At 48.2% G+C, this 22943-nt stretch overlaps 8 protein-coding genes across 8 annotated transcripts; 4 read left to right on the forward strand and 4 right to left on the reverse strand.

The window, feature by feature from the left end:
• Positions 1 to 1062: 1062 nt before the first annotated feature.
• FIESC28_03285 (uncharacterized protein) lies at positions 1063 to 5641 on the forward strand (the record flags this gene model as incomplete). Its single annotated transcript, XM_031157434.1, has 4 exons — positions 1063 to 1316; positions 1386 to 1534; positions 1594 to 2186; positions 3053 to 5641. 4 exons carry the CDS (start codon positions 1063 to 1065, stop codon positions 5639 to 5641), a joined length of 3585 nt encoding a protein of 1194 aa, XP_031018566.1.
• A 2235-nt stretch (positions 5642 to 7876) lies between these two features.
• FIESC28_03286 (uncharacterized protein) lies at positions 7877 to 8390 on the reverse strand (the record flags this gene model as incomplete). Its single annotated transcript, XM_031157435.1, has 3 exons — positions 7877 to 7964; positions 8019 to 8176; positions 8232 to 8390. The coding sequence occupies 3 exons, from the start codon at positions 8388 to 8390 to the stop codon at positions 7877 to 7879; spliced, it is 405 nt and encodes a 134-aa protein (XP_031018567.1).
• Positions 8391 to 10760: 2370 nt separating this feature from the next.
• FIESC28_03287 (uncharacterized protein) lies at positions 10761 to 11590 on the forward strand (the record flags this gene model as incomplete). The annotated part of the gene is made up of 11 exons (XM_031157436.1): positions 10761 to 10766; positions 10823 to 10840; positions 10890 to 10919; positions 10988 to 11008; positions 11054 to 11074; positions 11120 to 11167; positions 11234 to 11254; positions 11313 to 11333; positions 11381 to 11414; positions 11463 to 11497; positions 11546 to 11590. 11 exons carry the CDS (start codon positions 10761 to 10763, stop codon positions 11588 to 11590), a joined length of 300 nt encoding a protein of 99 aa, XP_031018568.1.
• Positions 11591 to 11970: 380 nt separating this feature from the next.
• FIESC28_03288 (uncharacterized protein) lies at positions 11971 to 13272 on the forward strand (the record flags this gene model as incomplete). The annotated part of the gene is made up of 1 exon (XM_031157437.1): positions 11971 to 13272. One exon carries the CDS (start codon positions 11971 to 11973, stop codon positions 13270 to 13272), a length of 1302 nt encoding a protein of 433 aa, XP_031018569.1.
• Positions 13273 to 13632: 360 nt separating this feature from the next.
• Positions 13633 to 16286, reverse strand: FIESC28_03289 (uncharacterized protein; the record flags this gene model as incomplete). Its single annotated transcript, XM_031157438.1, has 6 exons — positions 13633 to 14120; positions 14171 to 14555; positions 14605 to 15512; positions 15562 to 15705; positions 15772 to 16165; positions 16275 to 16286. The coding sequence occupies 6 exons, from the start codon at positions 16284 to 16286 to the stop codon at positions 13633 to 13635; spliced, it is 2331 nt and encodes a 776-aa protein (XP_031018570.1).
• Positions 16287 to 16954: 668 nt separating this feature from the next.
• Positions 16955 to 17967, forward strand: FIESC28_03290 (uncharacterized protein; the record flags this gene model as incomplete). Its single annotated transcript, XM_031157439.1, has 2 exons — positions 16955 to 17558; positions 17609 to 17967. The coding sequence occupies 2 exons, from the start codon at positions 16955 to 16957 to the stop codon at positions 17965 to 17967; spliced, it is 963 nt and encodes a 320-aa protein (XP_031018571.1).
• Positions 17968 to 18188: 221 nt separating this feature from the next.
• Positions 18189 to 19671, reverse strand: FIESC28_03291 (uncharacterized protein; the record flags this gene model as incomplete). The annotated part of the gene is made up of 4 exons (XM_031157440.1): positions 18189 to 18305; positions 18358 to 18540; positions 18592 to 18978; positions 19030 to 19671. The coding sequence occupies 4 exons, from the start codon at positions 19669 to 19671 to the stop codon at positions 18189 to 18191; spliced, it is 1329 nt and encodes a 442-aa protein (XP_031018572.1).
• Positions 19672 to 20794: 1123 nt separating this feature from the next.
• On the reverse strand, positions 20795 to 22061 carry FIESC28_03292 (uncharacterized protein; the record flags this gene model as incomplete). Its single annotated transcript, XM_031157441.1, has 3 exons — positions 20795 to 21171; positions 21223 to 21862; positions 21918 to 22061. The coding sequence occupies 3 exons, from the start codon at positions 22059 to 22061 to the stop codon at positions 20795 to 20797; spliced, it is 1161 nt and encodes a 386-aa protein (XP_031018573.1).
• Positions 22062 to 22943: the final 882 nt, after the last annotated feature.

Below are 22943 nucleotides of genomic sequence, written 5' to 3' on the forward strand. Positions count from 1 at the left end.
GAGAAAGCGAAAACACGCAAAGCGGCTATGACTGGGCAAAGAACAGCTCAGAACCGAATCCATGGACCCAAGAGTTTCGCTTGGGCAAATTTCAGCCAACAGGCGACATGGGTAGTTCAGCTTAAACCAGTTGTTCTGGTTGAAGACAACCAACATGCATCAGATAGAGCTGTTGGTACATGGATTATCAAGAATGTCCTGAAGTTGTACCAATAGATCGTTACGCCAGACGGGAGAACCTGTGGTACAGCCAGGCTTCCTGCCTCTGAAATTCAAAGTACATCTTGGCGGCCAACTGTGAGGTTTCAAGGAGTTATTGCTTTTTGCTTTCGTCTGAGTTGGCCATCAACCTGCAGACGGCCACAAATCGTAGGTTCATCTTGGTTTTTAGAGGTAAGAAACAAAGGGGAAACGTCTGAACAAAGCTGGTAGATATAGTGACAGCTTTACATCATGGCATAAGAACATGCTGGCAGTGTCGGGTTGCAAGAGTGTGATTCTAGACTGACAATCCGATGAAGACGAAGTTAGCCCCATTAATGACAGTCACGCCATGTAATACTCTGAGTGAGAGAAGAAGAGCCGAAAAGGTACCCATGGTTGTTGACAGTAAGCCTGATTGGCAGCAAGTCACCTGTTGTCTCCTCTCGCAGCCGCCCAAACCCCGTCAAATTATGCACCCCTGTCAGCTTTGCAGATCGGCTAACCAAAAAGTATACGGTTTCACATTACAAGTGTGACCAACACGCAGATGTTTGCTAAAATAATATCATGGCGGCTCCATTTGCACGACCAACAGGTGGTACTCTTCCGAGGGTCTTTGACGGCCAAGGCCGCCACGCCGCAGTTATCAGGACAAAGGCTGGCTGCATGCTTTCGACACAAGGCCTTTTGCCTGTCTTTCTGTTTTTCTTTGTAACTGTTTCCTGGTTCATGGATATCATGCCTGAGAGGTTCCATCGTTAAGGCTGGTTCCTACTCCTCTCCCACATTGAAGTGGTTCTAATGCATCCTTGTTTTTATTTACTTCATCAACAAATTTCCCATTAAACCTTTTTCCAAATGTTACGACGGTGGCTCCCGACTCCAATGTCGCGCTGCACAGGCCGGACTAAGGATTTACTGCCTGAGCAAACATCTCCATTTCTGCCAAGCACCCTTGCGCCGAGGCGACACCGATGGACGATAGCCCTGGCATCTACCATTATTGTCTTTTACCTCCTCCTCAGCCATGACTACATTCCTACCGAGTCATTTAGGTCGATGGATTCTCACAGCTCAACCGAAGTTGACTGGTCGCAGTTTGCATACACTCAGTATGTTACTAATAGTGATTACCTCTGCAACTCGGTCATGATTTTTGAGACGCTGCATCGTCTTTCTAGCCGGGCCGATCGGGTGATGCTGTATCCGTCCAAGATGTTCAAGTCGGACAACGATACATCCCTTGACGCTGGATTAATTATCAAAGCGCGGGATGAATACAACGTCAAGCTTGTTCCCATCACTGTTCAACACAAGGATAATGCTGATGGTAAGCGAGTTTCTTCATAAACCCGATCAATGACAAAGCTGACCCGGGTACAATATTAGCTACTTGGGCTGACTCGTTCACCAAGCTTCTAGCTTTCAACCAGACTCAATACAGGCGCGTCTTGTCCATCGATTCTGACTCGATGATCCTTCAGAACATGGATGAACTATTCCTTCTACCTCCAGCGCCAGTAGCAATGCCCAGAGCCTATTGGCTACCGCCCGGCTCCCATACTCTCTCATCTCAAGTCATGCTCATCCAACCTTCCAAAGCCGAGTTCTCTCGCATCATGGCCAAGGTAGAATCTGCATCTAGCAACGACTACGATATGGAAATTGTCAACCATCTTTATGGCGGCAGCGCACTCGTCCTTCCGCACCGTCCATACGATATGATCAGTGGTGAATACAGAGAAGAGAATCATATCAAGTATCTCGGCTCTGAGGCTGAGACTTGGGACCCTGTGGCTGCTTACAATGAAGCTAAACTGATTCACTTCTCGGACTGGCCACTTCCTAAGCCATGGCGACCACAACCGGAGGATATTCTTCTCAAGATACAACCTCCATGCACATCGATAAACGACACCGAAGACTGCACGACGAGAACTATATGGAAGTCTTTCTATACAGATTTTAAAGTCAAGCGCAAGGTAAGCTGCCCACCTACTATATCTTGGTGCTTAGTCTCATATTTTTATAGGAGGTTTGTGGACCCAAATGGTGATGACCGGTGCGGTATCGACTTGCCAGCTGAACATTTCGTCTGATAGAGGCGCAAAGGAGTAAAGGCGTTGAGGCTACGGAACATAAAGAACAAACATCAATGTACATTTCAGAAGTACTTCATAAGTTGAATTTTAAACCCGGTGGTTTATCCGTTTCCAATTGTACTTCTTTTTAAAGCGTCTATTCTAGTCATGATAAGGTGATGCAAGATACCATAGTTTATCAGACAGCAACGCAACCTGGTCAACGAGTTGAATATCGACAGAGGCTGGCACGAAACGGTAGGCGCCCAGTGGCTTTTTTTCATCTGTGTGTTGTCAGGCGCATGTAGAGACATCGCGGCTGGAGCTGCCAGAGTAGGGCGTAGACGGGCGCTTAAATTGTTTGTCCTGGTTTTATTCCGTGCCCCTGCATCATGCCACAATCACAAAGAGGTTCCATCCTATGCACTGCTACTCAGCCCTATAGAAACAGTAACTTCTTCATGTCAAATTCGAGGCAGCTCCCCTATTCAACACTCAATTTTATAAGAAGCGAAAAAGAATGTAAAGATACTAGCCGTCCATCAGAAACAACGAATTTCATAGTAAAGCTCAACTAGTACGGATTCAAGTTCGACCATTTCGATGTCCAAGAAACCAAAATGGTCTTGTACGAGCGTCTTGGACGTAACTACAACAGCTTAAAATTCAATACAATCTGGCTATATACTCGGATGCGTATCAGAGGAATTGTCTTCTAAAAAGCCACAGAAATAAAATAGTCTAATTGCTAGTCTACGCTCACGTAGGATTATCAGGTTATTTCGCCTCTTATGCTTTCGGCGGCCAACTCTTCTGACAACCTGACGATACTGCCAGAAAATTATCCCTACCCGTCGAATTTTGGCCCTAAATTCTCCTGCAAGCCCCTCCCAGCTGGAGGTCATTGTTACATCCGCTCACGTTACAATAGCAACATCCCCCGCACTTCCAGCCGAGTTCACCTTCTATTCTCGCCCAAGATCGACAAAAAAGATAACCGAAAATACGATGTGAACCACCATTATAATGACAGTCAAAAGCCGCCAGTTCAATTGAATCTTTCTCCTCTCCATCCACAGCGTGTCGTCATGGTGATCAAAAGCTATCTGGCGACAGCTGCTCTGCTGGCATCACCCTTTCTGGCGCGCGCACAAGATCTTATTCCTCCCATCCTCGAAACAGCAGATGTCCTCATACAAGTTATTTGGTCCGTCGAAGAAAGTCAGAAGATAATATACATCGACGATGATTTCGCGTCTGTGTCCGATTATGATGGGTTGACACTCATTCCGCCTACCGCACTTGACTTTGCGACTACGTTTCGCGATGACATTAATGAGATCACGGGCCTGAACTGGACGCTGAAACAAACGGGGAGAGTTCCAGCTGATGCCACTGGTATTTCACTGGGTGCCTACACAGGCGAATCATCCGACTTCATCTACGCCGACGGAAAGTCTACTTCTGAGGGCTATGAGATATTCGTCAACTCCTCTCGCATCACCATCGGCGGAAACGGTGCTCGCGGCATGTGGTGGGGTACCAGAACTCTTCTCCAACTTCTTCTCGCCGGCAATGGAACTATCACGGCGGCTGAAGGGAGGGATGCGCCAGCTTACGCCACAAGAGGATATATGCTCGACGCAGGACGCAAATGGTATTCCAAAGACTTTCTCAAGGAGCTGTGCAGCTACGCGTCTTTCTTCAAGATGAACGAGTTTCATTACCACCTGAGCGACAACTACCCGCTAAACCGTGGGAAGAATGAGACTTGGCAGGATGTTTATTCGCATTTCTCGTTGCTACCAGAGGATAAAGAGTTGCGGGGTATCCTTCATGGTCGAGAGAACGAGACTTTGTCTAGGGAGGATTTTGAAGATCTACAGCAGCACTGCGCTTCAAGAGGTGTCACTGTTATTCCGGAGATCGAAGCACCAGGACATTCGTTGTACCTCACCAAATGGAAGCCCGAACTCGCCCTACCCAAGAAAGACCTGTTGAACCTTACTCATCCTGATACCCTTCCGACGGTACAGAGCATCTGGGAAGAGTTCCTCCCGTGGTTCAAAACTAAGGAAGTCCATATCGGCGCAGATGAGTACGATGCCGAACTAGCGGATGACTACATCACATTCGTCAACAAGATGAGTCGCTTCATCAACTCCACATCCGACAAGCGAAGTCGAATCTGGGGTACACATGAGCCGTCCAAGAGAAATCAGACTATCGACAAAGACGTGATCATCCAGCACTGGCAGTATGGTCAGTCAGATCCTGTACAGCTCGTCAAGGATGGCTACGATGTGATCAACTCAGAGGACTGGTGGGCCTATACAAGCTTGAAGAACGACCACATGCCGATTCTACCTGCCAGATATCCTCAGTTCTTCAATGAAAGCCGCATCTTCAACTTTGCAGATGAGGATGACTGGCAGTGGACGCCTGCTGACTTTAATCCTTTCAACACCAGCATGCAAGTCGAGGATGACGAGTCGCGGTTAAAGGGTGCTACAATGGCAGCATGGAATGACAACGGTCCTGATGCCTCGACTCAGTTGGAAGCTTACTACTCTATGCGCCGTGGTATCGCCTTAGTTGGAGCTCGTGCGTGGAGCGGAGGACGTGGGCCCCAGCTGCTCAACGAGACAACCGACACAAGCATTGGCTTCTACTCCCCTCGGGCGCCAGCTCAGAATCTTGATCGCTCTTTGTCATCATCCGATAACAATGGAACTTTGCTGTCATGGTCTCGCTCAAGCAGTGATGGCGAGAAGGTAGAACTCGGCCATGGAAGCAAAGGCATGAATTACACCCTTACCCTTTCAATCAATGGGCCCTTCACCTTGTCAGGTCCGGACAACTCTTTGTCGCTAAGCAGGAACGGGAATCTTGTTTTTGAGGCCGATGGGTGGGAGTACCCTCTCCGTCAAGTCAGTGAGGAACACGCTTTAGAACTTGACTCCGGCCATCCTGGTCGCATTTGGGTCAACGCCTCATCATCCACACATAAGCCTGTGAATCTGTCAGTTCCAGCTGAGATTACTTTGGTGACAGATGTTCTTCATGGTACGGTCGTGTTCGTTGATTCCGAACTGAGAGGAAGATTCGAGGTATTTGTTTATGGTGGTCGGAACACACAGTTCAGCTGGAGTCAAATGGCATTTGTTGCGCCGTTGAATGATGTCAAAGGTGGAATTACCCACTTGAATTTGAATGGAACTGCTACTTTCTCTGGGAGTAGCACAGGTGGAAGACCTTCCGGTCTTCCAGGTGGAAATGCCGCGACTCCCACTATACCTTTACCTGGCTTGACCACCATGGTCCTGATCACAGCCGTCGTACTTATATTTCAATGATGTAGGAAGAAACATGGACCGTTAGAAAGAACACCCTTCAGTTCCCACAATAGCTCATTTAACCGACCAGCTGGATACAGTGATACTTCCATCGGGCTAACCTGACTCCATCAACGCGTGCCTTTGCCAGGTCCAGTACACACCTCCAGCCTGCGACTAGAATAGAAGCCCACTCCACAACTAGGGCGATTACCATCTTAGCAAATACTATCCAATAAAGTATGGTTACCGCACTTTCAGTCGATCCTTCCTTGAGGAGAACTGAGCTCATAAAACTCTAGACAAATTAGGGTTGACATTAGGTCAAAGGGACTAAACAGGCAGAACCATAGTCTAAGGTTGACAGAGTGAGCAAGCTGGCTTTTCTATTACGTTCGTAGGTATGCAGAATCCTTGTATTCGCTAATATGTACTCAAAACACGGCACTGAAGGACAACTACCATGGACAGATGGACAGCTCCCCTGCTACTTCTCACTGTTAATTACTAAGGTAACTCTCACTCTGACCACTACCTCCGTCCCCCTTCCGCTGCTATCACTGTGATTATTATGACTGATAAACCAATCGTGAGCAATATGTTTGATTCTGTTTTCCCATCATGGATCCCCCGTCTCCCTTTGCATATCTAATCTTGTATGATGCTCAGTGGCCCTTGAATGATGGCTCATGCTATATCAATCCTGCACATAGTCGACTTGGTTGCTCCGTAGAACTAGGATGGAGAAGTAATCCCTGATGTCAAATTTATCTCTCTCTTCCATGTCACTCTCTCAATAGAAGCTCAAATCGTGCGTTGCGCAGTAGATCTCTTGCAACCTGAAATAGAATAAACTCTCAAGATAGCGGAAGAAATCCAGAAGAGCGCTTCCTTCAGCAAGACGTATTGAACACCTCTGCCATCTTTTCCAATTCTGAAATGGCATTTCAATATACTCTCCATCGCAACCATGAAACGTGGGTCCAATAGGAGGATATCGAGAGGACCAGTCTGCATGCCTGTCGATGATCTTGGTCTTGTAGTCAATTGTTTCGCCCACTTTGTGGTAAAGTAACTTAATCACAAAGTTTAGCGAGCCGGAAAAGTTCTTGTCTGGGGAATCGCGGGGCCGTTTGGCGAGATCTTCGTTCCAGGACGAATCGAACTCAACCACCATGCTTTCAGGTGGAAATCCCCAGCCCCGACCATCATGGCTTAGCGACTCCCAATCATCAGTGGTAATGCAGAATATATCGCTGTAAAGATGAACGATTTGGCGCCAGTGTTCGTGGTCAATCCTTGAAGGTAACACAAAGAATCCCGAGTCAGCATGATCTTTTTCATCTGGCCCAATATGACATCGGATGAGGTTGATTTCTTCTTCTGACTGGCATAGTCCCTTCTCATAATCGTTTATCCGTCTGGGCTGTTTTCCCCAGTGCCTGAAAACAACCTCTCTTCATTCTCGGCAAGCCGTCCAGAGACCAGCGTCCCAAAGATACATTGATCTGTTCTTTGGCTTCGACTCATCCCAGTTGTAGTCCAATGAAAACACCACCCCATTCGAAAAGTCGGTCACGTAGTGAATTCCGCGACGTCTCGGGCAATGCTCAAGGCATGCTGCTTCCCATATTAGCAACCTAAGTTCATATGGCAAATTTGGAAATGGGTGGAAAGTGGTGCAGATCATCTTGGGGAGCGTGTCAACGACTTGAAAAGACTTTCAACAACTAATGTGAGAAAGAAAAGAATAAAGGCTAAACTTGAAGCCAAGGTGTGCATTTTATGTAGCGTAGCAAACCTTGTTTATGCCGACGAATAACTAAACGTACACACTTAAAGTTATTGATACAAACCCATATTTACATGTTGACTGTATCCTGTCTCTCAACCCTTTTGGCAATATACCTCGAGTAAGGATCTGGTTGAATCCAAGGGTCGCGGTTGTAGGACCGTAATCGAGTCAGCTACTGCTTTGTCTGCCTTGTAGCTTCGTGAAGATTAATTTATTCAAGATAGGGAACTCTGATGGACCTGTCGAGCAGTAAAATTGCGTGTGGAACGAAGGTTTGAGAAGATCAAGAAGGAAAAGAAAAAAACATGCATCATGAAGGTTGCAATCGGCGAGGTGATGTCAATAAGAGATTGGTTGATCTGAACCGTACTATGAAAATACACCGCAGTAGAAGGGTAATAAGATCAATTTAACTTGGAGAAACCCAAGAGAGCGAATTATTTCCAAGAAGTTTAAATGTCTCAAAGCTTCGATTTTGGTTTGGTAACAATTCCTACACACTTGATCTCAATGTTGGCGTTCATAGGTAAACTCTTGACAGCGACACATCTACAGGCCATAATTATTAGTGTTCAATAAAGCCTTCCGAGGCAAACGACTCACGTTCTAGCGGGCTTCAAATCTCCCCAGTACTCGGCATACACCTCGTTCATCTTGGCGTAATATTTCATGTCAGACAGATAAATATTGACTTCCACCACGTCGTTGAGGCTGGACCCAGCCTCGTCTAGGATCGCACCCAGGTTACGGATGATTTGACGCTATAACCTTTCTATTAGCTTTATTCAAATCCGATCCTGGATAGATTCAACTTACAGTATGAGCCTCAATGTCGCCGTCAATGATTTTGCCGGTCTCGGGATCCATGGCAACTCCACCGGAGGTAAAGACAAAGCCATTGGCGATAATGGCCTGGTTCATCAAATTCGACGGCACGGCCGGGGCCTTCTTGGCAGAAACAGGTGTTCGGGTCATCTTGTTTGTCGCGGCTTTCCAATGCTGGTTGATTGGCTGAGGTTCTTTATTCAGATGTTGATGTCGCTTTTGTCAGCGAGCCGATTGACGTTGATTGCGGGGTGTAGATCTGGCATCCGAAGCTCCGGCCGGAAAAGAAGCGGAATTGCTTGGGGGACAACGCCTTTACAAATTCCACTGAATATCTTTCACCCATTCTCACACCATGTGCTGGGTGGGACGCCTGACTAAGAGGCGCTGAATTCCGCGATGACAATACAATAGCTTTGTTTATTATTTCTTTCTTCAATGTGCGTCCTGCGACGCTTCGTCCGCAACAGATCAGAGATGATCCATGCATGTATTCTTCTATTCTACACAGGCGGAGAGGTCTTGTAGCAGATACCAGTGTCAATTCGATGCCGCGGTGCTATGTATTTGAAGGTTGACTGATAGCTTTGCGAGACTCGGGTCATTTAATATCTAGAGATTTATATTCGTGTCACACTCAGAGTAATCTCCCATTTTTAAGGTGCTGATGAGATTCGCCTATTCCTTCGGACCCTTTCCACCCCATACATGGTATGTGTTGGTTGCAGCTCGCTAGTACTCAAGGTCAGACAAGGTTTTTCGATTTTTTTGGACGGCAACCACACCTGAATAATCTGGGAAAATCAGATACTTAGCAGGCGTTGCAACGATAGGTGAGTCTCCCACCACAGCATCGCTGTCCGTTGACGCAAGGTGTAGTGCATGGAGACTGTCTCTCTAGTAGCATCTTCACTCCTTCTTCAGGAACAGCCGAAGCAACAGTAGACGCGGCAAAGATAGAGAAGAGTGCAAGGTAAAACTTCATTGTGGATTGTGGATAGGATATGGGTTTGAGACTGGTGGATGCGTGTTGTGGTCTATAAAATCCAATCCTTCAACTGTCTTATATAGCCGTGCTCAAAGGCCTATGCAACCCAGATCTCGATCCCCAGCTCATTTAAGGATATAAGAACTTCAGGTGGCTAATAGCCTGAATCCTTCTTCCCATTGTAAGCATGAATGTCTTGTCATACGTACTCCATGCAGCGCTACAAGCCTGCGAGCCCCATCGAGAGAATCCTTCGCATACTGATTACTGGTTCCCTGACCTGTCGATAGCTTTGTGCGGAGTTGCCAAGACTAGGCTTACAGGCAGGTAATTACCAAAGTTCCTATGATTGGTATTTGAAAGTACCCTCCGCTTATCGCTGAAAGCCTTTCATAAGTTTTTGTTAGACGAATTTGAAACGCTAAGCACACCTCAGGGTATCAGAAGAGTTGGCCCACGAAAGCACCAGAGATGAAGTATTTTGTTCACTTCATGCCAGCTTGGGTAAGTACCTATTTAGATTAGCTACTTGGGCTGCTTTGTTATGGCAGTCTAAGTCACAGAGCAAATCTTCTGTTACCCACCCTGGGGAGGCTCAAATAGCAAAATTGTCGATAAACAATAGTTTCTAGTGATAGATGACTGACAACCTGCTACACTTTCTTGCTTGCCCACTTGTGACTGCTTTCAGCTGTTCATAGTTCTTGCCAAACTACCTACCCAACATTGACATAGTCCCGCTCCCCAGGAACCAAGAGGTACAGCCTCCTGATGTTGGAACCTTTCTCTTCAAAACCATGATGCTCTATTTCGACACCATAGTGGCTCGTATAGCAATGCCATATCCGGCTCCGGTGATGTCATTGCTGCGCCCGTACCTTCCCATTTGAAGGGGGCCAATGGTGATGTGAGGCAAGTGCAAGTGTAAAACGGAAAGTGCTCGGGCTGTGTCTGTCCCATTATGTATTTCGAGGCTCACAGCCATGTTCTGTTTTCCTTTTTTCTTCATCAAACCACATTCTCGGTAAGTCCCCGAACTATCCATATACGATGCGTTTGTATCGATATCTGGACTATGCTAACCATCTATCTTTATTCTTAGACCGTTATCGCACACTTTTGGTACGTCTAAACCATTCCCCTGGTATCTGGGTCCTATGAAGACTAATCATCATGTCAAACAGCACACCGTTTCCAACAATGTACGTATCATGTTGGCTTTTGGCCTCTTGGCTTAGAGCATTGCTGATTGTCATGTCTTCGCAAGACTGCAGTGTCAATTCCTTTTTCATGTAAGTTTCCCCTAAACTGGCTGAACATTTCTCCCGTGTCAAGGTATTGGAAGACTGGCCGCTGGAAGCAAGAGAGACAAAATAGCTTGGCCACTTTACGCAAGCTTAGGCCTGGACTTAGGTTGCTTTACCTTGCCGCCCTAAGACTCAGACGACAATTCGTTCGTCGCCTATCTGTCCCGTCAGTGCTTGTTTTATTGCCTACTAGTACTAACCGTCTTCGTAGTCCAATCCATCACCATGACTGTGATTACAAACCCTTCTCCCATTTATAAACACAGTTTACTAACTTAGGTACGTAGAAAAGCTCGAAGAACAACGTAAGTCACTTCCGTAACAAAACCCCTACTTGTACTGACATTGAAAAAGCAGACCAAGCCACAGGCTGGCTCACTCGCTGTAGGTCAACACAGGCAGGTTGTCCTGAGCATCATGGCAATAGTACTGATAGACCTTTCTCGACATAGGAAGCCGAGAAAAATATTCAAGTGTGTATTCCTCGCTATCCTCTACATCTACTAACAATATAATAGTTTTGGAATGATTATGTCATCGTATGAGCTATGTGCTGTCCAGTCTTGTCTCGTCGACCATGACAGCTGACCGTTGAAATCCATCTCGAACAGTCCAATAGGGAGAAAGAACTCGTGAGTAACTCCCAGATGTTGACGTCGTGAATATTCAGAGGTTCTAACTTGTTGCTCTCGCTATAGGCCGCCCAAAGCAACATCAAGGTAAGCTCTCTGTCCCATGTACCTATATACTGAACCTCTGACTAACAACCTTTTGTAGACGGGCCTGGAAAAGCTCGCCGTGAGAATCACTTTCTCGTTACGATGTCTTGGACACATACTAATCAGATTGGCATAATAGGAATGGACACTTATCAACGAAGTAAGTCACATTTACCTTACTGCTGTCCGGTAATTGATTATTCTATAGGAACGGTCCAAGTAGGCCTAGGGCGAAGCCTTGATGTAAGTCTATTCCAACTATACTACGGTTTCACTACTAACATATCATAGGAAGAGCTCAATAGAACAGTTAAGAAGAAGGTCGAGGCACCATAAATACCAAAGAAGTAGGGCGTAGAGCCTGAATATTCAACCGTCCTTCCATGTCCAGTGCTATCAGTGAACGTCAAAACAAATGCCATATGAGCATCGAGCTTAAATTCTCTATCTCTTTAGTGCAGGTCGTTCGACGTGCGCTGGTGGTTTCTCCGATGCTTTGGAAAATGCAAAGGAAACGCGGAGGACGAAGCCAACTGGGACAATGGAGGGGGGCTGGAAAAAATAAACCGCACATTTGTTGGGGTTCGATGATTGACTGCGTTCTCCGCATTTCATTAATCAACAGGAGGGCTTCTACATTTGCAGATTTCATCAATCTAATAGCGAAAGGCTATTATCCAAGCATTTTCGGTCTCTATCGTATAGTAGCAGCCAAGATGCTGCGACCAGCAATGCGGTGCCTTGGCCGACTGCGTCATCCCATCCTCTCACAAACTCAAAAGAATGCCTTCTCAGCAACAAATACGCGTCATCTAATGAGCATGGCTGGTTTTACAGAGAACCAGCTTATGGTCCGTGAAGCGGTCGGTCAAATTTGTACAGAATTCCCGAACACGTACTGGCAAGACCACGACCAGAATGAACAAGACCCGAAAGAGTTCCATGCTGCCCTTGCAAAGGCAGGTTGGCTTGGCATTGCTCTTCCTGAATCGTTAGGAGGTTCCGGCCTGGGTATCTCAGAAGCGACGATGATGATGCAGGCAATCACAGAGTCGGGCGCGGGTATGGCGGGCGCACAGTCTATACATGCGAATGTCTACGCGACGCAACCACTTGCGAAGTTCGGTACGAAAGAACAATTAGAAACAACCATTCCCAAAATCGTTTCTGGCGAGTACCGTGTATGCTTTGGAGTCACCGAACCGAATGCTGGGCTTGATACCCTTCGTCTCGAGACAATAGCAAAGCAAAACTCGGATGGATCGTACAGCGTAACTGGGCAGAAGATCTGGATCACCTGTGCCCAGGTCGCTTCCAAAATGATCCTTCTCGCTCGAACCACACCATTAGAGCAAGTCAAGAAGCCCAGCGAAGGCCTCTCCCTCTTTTGTGTCGATCTAGATCGCAACCAACCAGGCTTGGAAATGCGCAAGATCAAGAAGATGGGTGGTCGGGCCGTGGATGCGAACGAAGTATTCTTCGACAACTATCATATACCATCTACTTCACTTATCGGCCAGCAAGACAAAGGCTTCAAAATGATTCTTCATGGAATGAATGCTGAACGCTGCCTTCTCGCTGGTGAAGCTCTCGGTCTCGGGTACGCAGCACTGACAAAAGCAAGCGAATATGCCCGCGAACGCGTCGTCTTCAAGCGACAGATTGGCATGAATCAGGCCATAGCTCACCCTCTCGCGGATGCATACATGAAGCTCGAGGGTGCTAAACTGGCGACGTATCATGCTGCGAAACTGTACGATCAAAGCAAAACGGATACGTCGATCAGACAAGACGACATAGGTATTGCTGCTAATAGTGCGAAGTATATGGCCGCAGAAGCAGCATTCACTGCATGTGAAAGGGCGGTGTTGACCCATGGAGGTATGGGGTACGCGATGGAGTACGATGTTGAAAGGTGGTTCCGAGAATGCCTTGTCCCGAGAATCGCGCCTGTTAGTAGGGAGATGATATTGAACTACATTAGTGAGAAGGTGCTGGAGCTGCCCAGGAGTTACTAACTGGCCACCATTATTCGCTGCATATTACAGGACAAAGTTTTGCATTGTTGACCAAGTTTAAGTTTAGTAGATCTCGAAGTTGAGTATTACGATGATGAAGGTTCGCAACTACTAAGTCAGGTGGGTATCAGAAGTCCTCCAAAATTTAGTATACAGATAAAGTAGCCTAAATGCTAGCCTAAATTGGCATAAGGTGATTAAATTCTTTCGTCTCTTATGCTCTCGGGGGCCAATTCCTCTGACCCTGTAGGTAGCTAATGGTAGTGTGCAGAGTGTGCTCAAAATGTGGACTTTTACTATTTCCAACGTCTATGTATCCTCTATATTACACCAAAAGCAACAAACATCAAGACATGTCCCTTAAGCCTCAATCTGAGACTTAACCCACTTTTCGAGACCACCGCGAGCAATGATCTCCTGCACGTTGGCGGGCAGCTCGCCAACCTTCTGCTCCCATGAAGAACCATCCTTCTCAGTGATAACAACCTTGGAACGACGAACGTCCCAGAGAAGCTTCCAGCCGGTGCGACGAGTCAGAGGCTTCTCGGAGTCGTTCTTATATGTCTCGCGTAGACGCTCAACGAGACGGGGAACCTCGACACCCATGAGGGCGTTGTTAATGCTGTTACGGCTGAAAATGTTGCCAAAGCTGCCAGAAACAACGAGAGGGATCTTCTTGGCCAAAAGAGCGGTGGCGGCTTGCTCTCGGGAGCTGCCACAGCCAAAGTTGAAGCCTGTGACGAGGATGTCGCCGGCCTTGGCGACCTTACCGAACTCTGTGTCGTAGTTCTCCATGCAGACTTCGGCCATCTTCTCCACCGAAACGTTGTCCTGGTATGTGTACTTGCCTAGTAGGTTGTTAGTGAGACCAATATTGCAATATGCTGACTTAACTTACCAGGGTAGATGCCATCGGTGTTGATGTTGTCACTGTCGCAGAAGACAATCTCGCCCTCAACCTTCTCGGGGAAGCCGGGGAGAATCTCGGTCAAAGACTCCTCACCCTCGGCAGCGGGAGCAGCGGCTTTCTCACCAGCACCCTCTGAGTTCTCAGCAGCAGCGATCAAAGCGTCGGCTTCGTTGATAAGCTTGTCCAAAGCATCCTCAATAGACACAGCCTTGTCGGCGACATAGTCACCGCTGCCCTCGCCAATGATGACCTTTTCAACACCCTCAGGCTTCTGGTACCATCCAGGGCCAGCGATCTTACCCGTGAGAGCACTAGCAGCAACAATCTCAGGGCTGGCCAGGTACGCCTTAGCAGAGGTGGAACCCATACGTCCCTGTGGCTTGTTAGCTTCATCTTCAGTTGAACTGAAGGACTCGTCATACCTTGAAGTTACGGTTACTGGCGCTAATTCCAACCTCACCAGGCTCAAGTAGACCTGTTCCGAGTCCGATGCAAGGCCCGCAGCCCGCTGGTAAGACCTCAGCGCCAGCGTCACGTAGTACTTGCCAGTCACCAGCCTCCTCAGCGATCTCCTGTTCAGGAATTGAAGCCGCAGCAATGTAGAACTTGACACCGGGAGCGATCTTGGCCTCCTTGTTCTCCTTAGCAGCCTCGCGGAAGACACGGGCAGCAGCGGCGATATCGGAAGCTCGGGAGTTGGTGCAGGACACGAGGTAGGCCTTGTTGACGGGAATATCCTCAGCCTCAAGCTTCTTCAAAGGTGTGGCAATTTTAACAGAGTTGGGACCAGCGACAATGGGTGACAAAGTAGACAGGTTCAGGTAGAGCTCCTTGGCGTACTTGGCACCAGGGTCAGCCTCCAGTCTGTTTTGCTCCAGCTCGTCGACGCGCTTGTGGTTGATGCGGTCCTTGGAAGAGCCACCAAACATGGCGTTGGTGGTGGCCTTGCCGCGGTACCAGGACACAAGCATCTCGTCGACGGGGAAGACACCGGCGAGAGCGCCCCACTCGGTGGTCATGTTGCTGATGGTCAGGCGGTCGTCAATGGGGAGACTTTCACCACCAGCGAACTCGACAGCGTGGTTCAAGACTTGATCGTCACGGAAGAGACCGCAAAGAGCGATGATGACATCCTTTCCAGTAACACCGGGAGGGAGAATACCAGTGAAAGTAACCTTGGCGACAGGAGGGACTTGCCACCATGTTTGTCCGGTAGCCCAGATCGAAGCGGCATCTGTGCGAACGACTGCGGTTCCTAGACAACCAATTCCACCATACATGTTGCTATGGCTATCACTCGCGACGGAAACGGTTCCTGGCCAGGCATATCCTGTGAAAATGTCAGCATGCTGCTTACACCAGAGCATTGTATATTTTACCTTCTTCGACCATAATCTGATGACCGATACCCCGACCGGCGGGGTAGTGTGTGACTCCATGCTTCTCGGCAAATTCGTTGATGAGAGAGTACTTCTTCAGATTCGATTCAGATTTGTTTTGAACGTCGTGGTCCAGCGTAAACACTTTTTGCGAGTTAGTATTCGTCGCATCCTAATACAACACTAATCGTCCCAACCATGACTACACACCTAGCTGCTTGTTGTCGTGGACCTTGGTGGCGCCAATCTCGAGGAACTTCTTTGCGATAGGCCATGTATTGTCGTGGCTCATGCAATGGTGAGGAGCGAGTGTAATGTAGTCTCCCGCCTTGATCTTCTTGCCTGGGGCGAGTCCAACAGCATACTGCTGAGCGATCTTTTCGACGAGGGTCTGGGGGTTCTCAGCGGCGGAAGCCTGCTGGAACTGGAAAGCAGAAGGAGTAGGAGTGTTCTCGAGTTGGGAGTGGAAAGCGTATTGTTGTCGAGAACTTGTCTTGTAGGTGCGGTACTGGGATGTGGCGAGAGCGAGAGATCGGGTGCGGGCTGTCAAGGCTCGTGCTTGTATGCGCGCGACAGCGACGGCATTGAGAGCGACAGCTCTTCTCTGGCAGAACAATGTAAGCGAAAGGTCTTCAAATCGAGTAGGAGGGGCAAGTTTCCAGGTCCCAGGCCGATTATTACGAGCGGACATAACGAAGACGGAGCATACATACAAGAGCAACCATGATGGAGGATTAATTCAGTAACTAGGGACAAGAGACCATACCAGAAAGTTAATTCTGGAACGAGTAGGCGACAATGACAAGCGAGAATAATAAGAATGCGAGTTTTAGTTTTGGATTGGGGATAGCTTCATCTTTCTTCCGCGCAGCCGGCCTCGGAGATGGGTCATAAAAATTTCTGGGGAAACTGGACGGGATTTCAATATCAACGATGTGATTGGCCGGAGATTGAATGCCCCGGCTCCCGGAACATGATCGCCTTCCGAAGGTGGAGAAGGCTTTGTTTGTCAATATATTCCACGCTAGAAGCCGTTGACTTGGTCAATAATGCGACTAATAATGATGTTTCAAAGTTCAGAGACAAGAATATATTATAAGAGATACTTTGTAGAACTGATGAGTATAAGTTTCGTGGTTGAGCTTAGGGACTGTCTGATGAATGCATTCGTGGCTGGTTTGACCCCATTGCATAACGACCACTCAAAGTCCAAAAGTAATTGCTGGCAAAAAGAAGAAGAACTTCTATCAATTAACAAATTCTAATTACACTTTTGATAAAAGTGTCTCAGACCCCTACAAAGTGTCGGACAATCCTTGACGTGGCCCGTCATCATCTTATATGTCTTCCCCTCCCATACTCAAGCCCCGCATATCACTTACACTCACTCACAATGTCCTCAAGATTCCGCCATCTCAAAGCTACGGCCTCGGACGCAGCAACCCACTTACTAGAGACTTCTTCCAACAAGTCCATCATCCGTCGTCAACTAATAGATGCGAACCAACTACAAAAACTAGCTGTCACTCTCAACCGGCCTCAATTGAACGGTCGGGACGTCTCTGAGCAACCACCTGCTGAAGGAACGCCTGTGCCACCTGGTTATCATCTCGTATATTTCACCCCAAATGGCACCGAGGCAGAACTTGGTGCCGATGGAAGTGATACGACATTCAATGCCTCGGCGCCTTTTACACGGAGGATGTGGGCTGGGGGTAAAATGACTTGGGCCAAGGATGTGTCACTTTGTGTAGGTGATTACGTCGAGGAAAGGACAAAACTTCTAAGCGCAACACCTAAAAAGAGCCGGTCGGTTGGCGAAATGGTTCTTGTGGAAGTTGAGAAAGAGTTTTGGGGTCCCAAGGGCTTGGCATTGACAGATCGTCGCTCGTGGGTATTTAGGCCTGAGATTGACCTTGAAGCTGTACACGAGGCGCCGAAGCCTCTTGAGTATACAATGCGAGGTCCTTCTACTGTTAGGGACTTCGAATCTCGAGGTGAGGGTAGGCATCCCAGTACTATGGGCAGACGTTGCTAACATACCCAGGTCATCCTACAAGAGAACTTCGTTGGTCGCCCGTCGGCCTCTTTAGATTTTCAGCATTGACGTTCAACGGACACATGATTCACTACAATCAGGCCTGGACTCAGAATGTCGAAGGTCATCCCGGCGAAGTCGTCCATGGGCCATTGAACCTTATCAATCTCCTTGACTATTGGCGAGACATCCATGGCAACGGCAATACCCCTCGAGACATTACATACAGGGCTCTGTCACCACTGTATGCTGGCCAGGCATATAATATCCGAACTGAGGCAGTTAAGGATATAGAGAATGGGAAGACTTGGGATGTTCTTGTTGAGAGAGATGGAAAAACATGTATGAAGAGCGAGATTACTTCTTGAGCTGGACTTCGACTGCCGTAGCTATATGGCACTGGGGCGATAGAGATTTTATGCATGCAATGATTGGATCGGTGAGTAGGATTATAAAACGCCTGCAATAGTCCAACTCTATACAAGCGCCAACGTGTGCAGCCAACAACGATAAATGATACACATTTCCACCCAACTAACCCAATCAAAGCATCCCATTCACGCTAGAATACAAATGAGTCCATGACTTTTTAAGCAAGGAGCATGCGAGAAGGATCCTCAATGAACTTCTTGACGGTGTTCAAGAAAGCAGAAGCCTCTCTGCCGTCGATGAGACGGTGGTCGTAAGTCAAGCTGATGTACATCATCTTACAAAGGTTAGTTAAACAAGCCATGGTAGGCATCGAGCGGAGAACTTACAGGTCGAATAACAGCCTCGCCGTTGATAGCGACAACCTCTTGGCGAATACCGTTCATGTTGAAGACAGCAGCCTGGGGGTAGTTGATGACGGGGGTTCCGAACATGGAACCGAAGATACCAGGATTGCTGATGGAGAAGCTACCGCCCTCCATATCCTCCATGGTAAGCTTACCATCGCGAGCCTACACGGATTAGCACTTTTGCAATAATACTCATCGATCACGGCAACTCACCTTCTTAGCAGCAGCAGCAACCGCGCGTTCTAGCTCGACAATGCTCATGGACTCAGTGTTTCTCAGAACGGGGGTGACAAGACCCTTGGGTGCTGAGACAGCAATGCTGACATCGACGTAATCGTGGTATGTGATGATCTCCTTCTCAGTGTCGATCTGGGCGTTGATCTGAGGAACCTTCTGGGCAGCCATGGTGGTAGCCTTTGTGAAAGCGCCCATGTATCCCAAGCGCACGCCGTGCTCCTCAGCGACCTCCTCCTTGTACTTGGCTCGCCAGGCGATCAGGTTGGACATGTCGACTTCTTGGATGGTGGTGAGGGAAGCGGTAGTGTTCTGGGATTGCTTGAGACGGCCGGCAATGGTTCGTCGCATACGAGACATTTTCTCCTGAAATACTCGGTCAGTCATGCATTACGGCCGCATATCTGGAATGCCTACAACTCGCTCGCCTCGGTTGGGGGCACCTGAGGTCTGGGCAGGAGCAGCGGCCTTGGTCTCCTTGGGCGCAGGCTTGGACTCGGCAGGCTTTGAGGGCTTAGGAGGTTCCTCAGCAGGAGAAGACTTCTTCTCCTCAGCCTTGGCGGGCTCCTCGGAAGGCTTGGATTCCTCCTTCTTAGGCTCCTCCTTGGCAGGTTTTGACTCCTCGCCCTCAGGCTTCTTAACGGAAGCAGCATCCTCGCCAGTCACGATACGCGCAAGATCTTGTCCAACGACAACGGTATCGCCCTCCTCGGCAAAGTATTCGGCAATGGATCCGGGTTCGTTCGCGTTGACAATAACGTCGATCTTGTCAGTCTCGATGCTGGCGATCTCTTCGTCCTGCTCAACCTGCTCGCCAACCTTCTTGGCCAAGCTAGACAGTGTACCTTCGGTGATAGACTCGGCCATGGGAGGCACAGAGACAATATATGAGCCATTGAGGAAGCCAGAGTTGTTGAAGAGACGTCGTTGAGGGTCGATGGCGCCGCGCTGGCAGAGGGTTGCGCTGTGGGAGAGAGCGCCGATCTGGACTCGCGAGACAGCAGCTCTTGATAGACCGGAGAGGCCTGTAGCGGCCTTCATGCGTAGTAATGAAGCCATTGTGGAAGTTTATCGTGGACGAATTGAGGGAATGGTGATTGGAGGTTGAAGAGATGGAGACGGGAAAGATCGTGGGGAACGAAAACAAGTTCTGAATTAAGCGGGCCGAGTTTCTGAGGGCATCGCACGGACTTGCAGTACCTTTGGAGCTATATTATACGAACGAATACCGTTTAACGACTACAAGGGTACCATACTAACGTCGCAGAGTAGAGATAGAATCTTCAAACGTCTTACAAGTTTAGCACTAGCTATCAATTGCATGATCATGCTCAGCGCTGCGTTGAAGCTAGCGGAGCCTCCAGCTGGAGATATAGTACGTCACTTGAGCCGATTCAACTTCGTGATCTCCATTCGACACATGTTATCTGCGTATAGCGTTACCATAAAAGTTCTCACTTTGTAAAATGCACATAAATGTCCTTTTTCCCATCGAGCCAAACTACAAGGGCTCGAACGCCGGATATTAAAGACCGGTGATGACAATCCGCCTTCCCGCGGGACAGCTACTGAACCGTACCACATTAACCTATACCCAACGAACACTGACCAGGTTGATATAACTTCAATCCATATCGTTCAAACAATTCATCGGCTTAAGAATGACAAGCCGACAAGCCAAAACCAAAATAGATTCGCGATTCATACGATTTCTCGTTTTGGATACCAGGCTCCGTACATTGCGGAGCAAGGTGAGGTTAGCTTGGTCAAGGTGAACATCAAGCAGCGGCAATGTTCGGCATAGCGAACTGTGACGCTTCAACTGCGATGCACGCCTCAGGCATGCACATTTGGGTGATATTATATAACTCCTGCAACACCTGATCCGTTCCCAACGGATTGGTCCTGAATATTTCCGTGGAAACCTTGATGCAGGCTGGAATGTATTAGCATCAAGGCTGACGGGCCGATGCCGTCGTGTTGGTACAAACCCCAATTTCGACCACGATGTCTCTTCTCCTCAGGGAGCTTCTATTCAAGTACATCACATCACATCATACGACACTATCGACAGCTTGTTTAACAGAATTAATATGGATTTGGCATTATCCAATGGTATCTAAAGTTAAGTATCCAACATCGCCATTATGGTATTCCAAAACGCCTAGGGTCGCCGCCCTATTTATATCTGGTCGTCACGCCGTTGGACAGAAATATCGGTTTCTTCATTGACACGAATTCCCGCCTCGCCACTTTCATAGTCTTTCGCAGACGTATACTTTCTGAAAGGGCTTGATATCGTTGTTTGGGTTCCATTGGGCCATTCTGCCATGTCGTATATATCTGGTGGTCCACCACTATTTGACGCCAATTCATGCGTTGAGCTGCCTCCGTCGTTTTCACGAGACCTCGTCTTGGACACGCCTGTGAGGCGTATGCCATTGCTGAATGGGGCGCTGAAGGGAGCGCTGAACTGGGTGGATTGGCCGCCACTGTTGGAAGTAAGGAAAGATCCTGGCAAGACACGACGAGCCACGGGTCGAAGCATTGGAAGACATGCTATTCAACAGTGAGTAGGTGACAACATTGACAGACACGATCGAAACATACCAGCAATTACAGCAAAATTGCACTCGGCGATAGACCAAGCGTAGTGGAGTCCCATTTGCAACGTCATCTCCTTGGAGTCCGACTCAAACTTGAACGACTCGATGAGGACGAAAATAGAGGCAAGGCACGTCATGGCACCAAATGCAAACAGGGCGATGACGGCAAACTTCTGGCCTTTCGGCAGATGAAGTTTTCCAACCTCAATGGCAGGCAGGATGAGAATCGCGCAGTCGATCAAAACATGCGTCAATACTGTTGAGAAGAAAAACGTCGACTCTTTAATGTGGCATTTTGCTGCTCTTTCTTCCTGCGTTCCATCCCACAATGCTGTAAGAGGCAGGCATTGCAAGCACACCATGAATAAGCGCAATAGGAACCATGCGACAGTGATACACGAGAGGACTTGGATGGGTATTCGGATGTCGGAGAATTGGAAGAGGCGCCAGTAGAAGGCGAGTATAGCGAATTTCGAGAAGGCGATGGCGAAGGTGTAAGTAAAGCTCGTCGTCCACATATGAATCCATGCTAGTCGGTTCTTATCGTAGAAGGTAAAGTCGTCTGTGAGGCCATTCTCCATTGGTTTTCCCAGCCCATCCGTGATCCATATCATTCCATTCGTCATCAAGGCCACTGAACCCAACTTGAAACGACGTTAGTACACATCATTCACCAGCGGGTATTGAAGAACAACATACCCATCCAACGACGGAAAATACATCGTCGATGCCATATCCAGCCTTTGTAATCCGTCGCGCAATGAGTCGAGCAATAAGGGCCAAGGTCGCGAGAGGAAGTGTTATGGCGGCCGAAGCGATGATATTGGGGGTATCATCCCTCATGATTCATTGTCAAGAGGAATGGTTGAAACACAGAATTTCTGGGTCTCCACGATCGATGAGATGCGGAAACCAGAGCAAGCAAGTAAACAAGCAAAAGCAAAGACCCAAAAACAGAAGAGAAATGGGTCAGTATTAAAGAAGATGGGGCAAAACTGAAGGAGGAGTGATGACTCGACCTGAGCTTCTGGGGGGACCCGTTACCATTTTTCCCTCTTCCCCAGACCCGGAAAACTTGTGGAAAAAACGGGCCATCGTCAAACTAGAGCCAACGGCTGGCCTTAGAAATGGTTGGTGTACAGTAGAGGGAGAGGGAAAAACCGCGCTATCAACACCCTGGCGCCCCCCATGGGGAGAGAAGATGCCGGCGCCTTGTGATGATGTGGTAGCGGATCAGAACCCTTGAGGCCCATTTCTCTGAGGCCCACCGATACAGGAAGCCGGGCTCTTGATTTGCCTCGCAAGCCTCAGTCACGGGCTGAATTAGGCGATCTTCCTCAGACTTCTTGTTTAATAGGATTAAATGGTGATCATGGTGGCAAAGCTGTTGAAAGCTTCGTCCGCGAGCGAGTCTTCTGCGGCAATTGTTGCTTGTCAAAGTCAAAGCTATAACATGCCCTTGTTACCAACGGCGTCTCGTCTGACATTGAGCTGCCACTTCTGGTGATGCTGCACCTAACATATGTCACGCATTGATCGCCCTGCGCCTTGTCTTCAGCTGCAACTTCCAGGGGATTCGAAGAAGCATCAAACAACCTACCTATTTAGGCGTAGCCAGCGCTCAACCCAAATCAACCCAATGATATGCTGAACTGCTGAGGCCAGAAGATGGTGTGAGCTAAATTGCACCAGAAGCTGACGGTGCCTGCATTTTCAACACTGGGT

This window comes from Fusarium coffeatum (assembly GCF_003316985.1).
Source record: "Fusarium coffeatum strain FIESC_28 chromosome Unknown BRIP53273_contig_69, whole genome shotgun sequence".
In the NCBI taxonomy this organism is placed as follows: domain Eukaryota; kingdom Fungi; phylum Ascomycota; class Sordariomycetes; order Hypocreales; family Nectriaceae; genus Fusarium; species Fusarium coffeatum.